Source organism: Rhea americana, unplaced genomic scaffold (assembly GCF_003343005.1).
Source record: "Rhea americana isolate MKP2758 unplaced genomic scaffold, rheAme1 scaffold_201, whole genome shotgun sequence".
NCBI classification, from domain to species: domain Eukaryota; kingdom Metazoa; phylum Chordata; class Aves; order Rheiformes; family Rheidae; genus Rhea; species Rhea americana.
Window position 1 is genome coordinate 888,771 of NW_028186162.1, and position 4,354 is coordinate 893,124.

General features: G+C 60.6%; 1 protein-coding gene across 1 annotated transcript in view; it reads left to right on the forward strand.

Annotated features, from left to right (window-relative positions):
- Positions 1-4,057, forward strand: part of CSPG4 (chondroitin sulfate proteoglycan 4) — a 26,161-nt gene extending 22,104 nt beyond the window's left edge. Inside the window, exons 8-9 of the mRNA XM_085304013.1 lie at positions 503-686; positions 1,157-4,057. Coding sequence (XP_085160139.1) covers positions 503-686; positions 1,157-3,075 — 2,103 coding nt within the window. The 3' untranslated portion in view covers positions 3,076-4,057. The remainder of the gene's footprint in view (positions 1-502; positions 687-1,156) is intronic.
- The last annotated feature ends 297 nt before the right edge of the window (positions 4,058-4,354 follow it).

The window sequence follows — 4,354 nt, forward strand, 5'->3', positions numbered from 1 at the left end:
GCCTCGGCGCCTCGCCCGGCGCCGCCCGCGTCAGCGACTTCACCCAAGCCCAGGTGAGCCCCCGCCGGCCCCGCCGCCGGGCCCCCGGCCGCCGAGGCCCTCCCGCCGCCAGACCCCCTCTGGCTGCTTAATGAGGGCTCGGCGCGCTCTCCTTCGAGCCGGAGCAAGCGGTCGTGGTCCGCGGGTCGGCTCTAGTGCAGTCTGCTGCCCCCTCTAGCACCTGCTAGCATTTTCCCGGGTACCAAGCTTTGGTCATCCAGCTCTTCTGGCCTTGGCCCGGAGACGGGGCAGGGGGGACATCCAGAAATCGTGGTGTTTACCCCCGGCTCTGCGGTGTGAGGTAAGGTTTCACTCCTGCCTGGTGCTGCAGGGCCCATCGTCATGACCCAAGACGAGAYGGAGGGACAGGGCTCCCGCTGAGCTTAGTGGTTCCCACGTGGTACTATTCACGGTAGTTTACTTCGCTGTTAAGCAGAGATTGTTGCATTTTGGTGTCTGCTAGGTGGATAGTGGGATGATTTTCTATCAGCACGAGATGCCACCAAAGCCATTCTGGCATGCCCAGGATGCCATTCGCTTACGGGTCGTTTCTCCCACATCCGTCTCCGATTCCTTCATCCTCCTCATGCTGATATCGTTCGAGGAGAGATGCCCCCAACGCTCAACTCAGCTCTGGAGAAATGCAGGTAAAAAAAAATAAAGACTCAGCCAGGTTTATAGCGCTGAGCCCAAAAAGGCTGAGGGCAGAGAAGCAAGGGACAGATGAGCTCTCCTGAGGTTATCACCCTCAAGGAGATAACCTCAGGAGAGCTTGTTTGTCCAAGGAAGAGGCACTAACACCCTGTTTTCCTGGGTCCACCAAGCACGAGCTCTGATATTATGTCAAGTAATGTCTAACAAACTGCTTTAATCCCTTTCCTGGATCGGTCTGTGCAACTCCTTCCCCTATGGCCTTGCTAAACTAATAAATCGCTTCTCCTTTCTCCTCTCTCCGTTTCTGTATAACCATTCTTTCACCCTTCTCTACTCCCCTTTTCTCCTCTCCCCTGTGTCACACGCTCTTCTGGCTCTGCTTTCATCCTCTGCCCTCCAGCAAATTCTCCTGCCTGTGTCTTCCCTGTACTCACAGGACTCAGAGTTTTCCCTTTTTTTCCAGGCCTCCAGGTTGCGAAGGCTCAAAGGGCAGAGATCGACACCTCCRTGCTGGATGCCTCCAATGTCCTGAGCCAAGTCCCGGCCTCCGACAGGGCCACGCATGACGTCGTGTTCCTGGTCACAGATTTTCCCGGGCACGGGCAGCTCTCGGTAGCCGGCGTACCCGTGGAGAGGACACGTCCCTTCTTCCTGCAGTCGGATCTGGATGCGGGGCGCCTGGTGTATGCCCACCGCGGGGACAGCGTCCCCGAAGATCGCTTCCAGTTTAAGGCTTGGCTCCGGCCCCAGGCAGAGCAGTCTGTTCGCCCTCCACAGGAAGGGGTGGTCATTTCTGAAGCTTTTAATATAACAGTGACAGGCAGCAATAGAAAGCCACCGGAGGTGGTGAAGCGACGCGAAGTGCTGCAGGTCCTTGCAGGCTCCTGGGTGCCGCTGTCCCAGGAGTACCTGGATGTAGCTGACCCAGACAGTTTCCCAGAGGAGATGGAGTACCGCCTCCTCCAGAGACCCCTCGCTGGCTACCTGGCCAGCATGCACAATCACCTGGTGCCTATTGACCACTTCACCCAGGCAGACGTCAACGCGGGCCACGTGGCATTCATTGCCACCGGGAGCCATTCCCCTGAGTCTTTAGTCCTCAGCCTCTCCGATGGCCATCATGCACCCACCCTGACCTCTGTGGAAATCGTGGTGCTGCCTGCGGTGACAACCCCAGTGGGCCTGGTGCCACTGGAAGTATCTCAGGGCCTGAACAAAGCCTCCATGTCCCGAGATCACCTCCTGGGAGCTGCTCAGCTTGGGCAACAGGATATTCTTTACAGGATCACCAAGGACCCAAAGTTTGGCCAAGTGCAAGTCAACCAAAAGCCAGTGTGGATGTTCTCACAGAAGCAGGTGGACCAGGGGGAAGTGACTTTTACTTTCACCAACTTCTCCTCTCCCGAGGATGAATTCCACTTCCTCACCACATCCCCGACAGTAAACAAGACCGGGGTGGTGAAYGTGACCGTCAAGGCCTGGGTCAAGGCACAGTCAGGGAGCCTGTGGCCCCGGGGTACCACAGTCCTGATGGACACCAACATCCTCGACGCGAGCGAATTGGCCAACCGAACTAAGGGAGTCCCAGTATTTAAAATCCGCAGGGCACCCCGTCACAGCCGTGTTGTGAGGGTCTCGAGAGACCCGGGGCAACGCACCACCCCAATCGACACCTTCAGCCAGACTGAGCTGGAGCAAGGGCTGATCGGTCTGGAGGTGCTGGACACGATGGAGGCTGGCCAACCACTGCAGAACGACAGCTTCGTCTTTGAACTGGCAGCCGCTGGCGTGCCGCCAGCACTGGCATCCTTGGCATATAGTATTGAGCCATATAACACCTCCAAAGCCTACAGCGTCACACTGCTCACAGCCCCCCGGGTGTCCTCGCCACACACRCCAGGTCCCCAGCCCCAGGGCACGGCGCGGAGCAGCCCCAATGCCAGCGAGCTGGGTGTCCTCCCCACTGCCTGGCACGGCCATGGCACCACGACCAGCCCTAGCCCTGTGGAGGGGGGCACGTTCCTCAGCTTCATCGAGGCCAACATGTTCAGCGTCATCATCCCCATCTGCCTCATCTTCCTCCTGCTGGCTCTCATCTTGCCCCTGCTCTTCTACCTGCACAAGCGCAACAAGACGGGGAAGCACCACGTCCAGGGCACCCCGGCCACCAAGGCAAAGAACGGCGCCGTACTCGACCAGGAGACCTTCCGGAAGACGGACCCCAACCAGGGCATCCCCCTAACAACTGTGAACGCGCTGGAGGCCAAGGGAGCGGGCCCTCCGCCCCCGGGCACGGAGCCCGGCGCGCCGCAGGACCCCGAGCTTCTCCAGTACTGCCGGACTTCAAACCCCCCCTTGAAAAACAACCAGTACTGGGTCTGAAGGGCTAAGCGCGGAGGCGAGCGGCCGGACCGTCCCCAGCCAGGGTCCCTCAGCCTCTCGGGTCGCCCCGAGCACCTCCGTCCTCCTCCTGGTTCTCCTCATCCCTYGGCCGCAGGAGGAGCCCAGGGATGCGGGGGCTGCCGGTGCCGGCACACTCGGGAGCCCCAGCTCTCCGGGTTGCTTGGGGCAGGGGAAGGGATCGCTGCATAGGCAAGCAGGGGTGGGGGGAGGCGGCACGTCAGCAGCCCTAGGAAAACGCTCTTTTCGGGTGCCTCTCGGCCGCTCGAACGGCGGCCGTGAGGCGGGAGGGGAGCGCGCGGTGCGGCGCTGCCGGCAGTCCCTGCCGACCCACCCAGGTGGGTCTGGACGTGGCTCCTGCAGCAGGCGCACGGGCCGGGGAGGGGGCCGGCGCGAGCCGGCCCACGGGGGCGTTTGCAGCAGCTCTCGGCGCGAGAGGGAGGATGAAGAGCGATTTGCACTGAGTCAGGCTTGGGACGAAGCTGTCCAAATTCCCCGGGGCTAGGCGGGCTGAGCCACTGGCGCGGAGGCTCGGAAAAACTCCGTGGCCAATGCCAGGGGAATTTAAGGAGTCCCCACCCATCTGGAAAAACCGAATCGCTCTTTCTCTGCACGCCCGTGGTGCRTTTCGTAAAGCAGAGCAGGCGGCGCCCGGGCCGGGGTGGGGGGGAGATTGCACAACAGGTAGGACGCCTTCGCGAAGCCGCAGCGCGCTGGTGGCCGGCGCAGCGGGCCGGGACTCCGCGGGCGCTCACCTGGCCGGCGGCGCGGCGACGGCGCTTTATGCAACGCCRGGGCCAGCTCTCCGGGCCGGCCGGGCCCCGCGAGCTCCCCGGGGCCGCGTTGCCTCCCGCGAGCCCCGGCCCCGCTGCAGCTGAGAGCAGGGAATTGGACCCAGCACGGTTTTCCACTGTATACTCCCATATGGCAGAAGTAAACAGAATAAAGTGCCTTTTCCAAGGTGCCTCCTGGAAGAGATTCTCATAAACCAGCTCTCTCACGTTGCCTGTCCTCACCAGCCCTCTCTTCTGCCCAGTTAGCTGCAGAGCAACATTGTGGAGGTAATGGGCCAAATTCTGGGCTCTTGCTCAAATTTTCCTCAGACTACAGGCCTAATAAATAGGAATTACCCGGGGAAGAACAGAGGAAAAACTGAGCTTTGAGCTCAGGATGTGACCCAACAATAATACCCTGTATTGCTACAGCTGAGAATCTCATCAAGGGTCACATCCTGCCTTCACAAAACTGGAGCAAAAAAGTA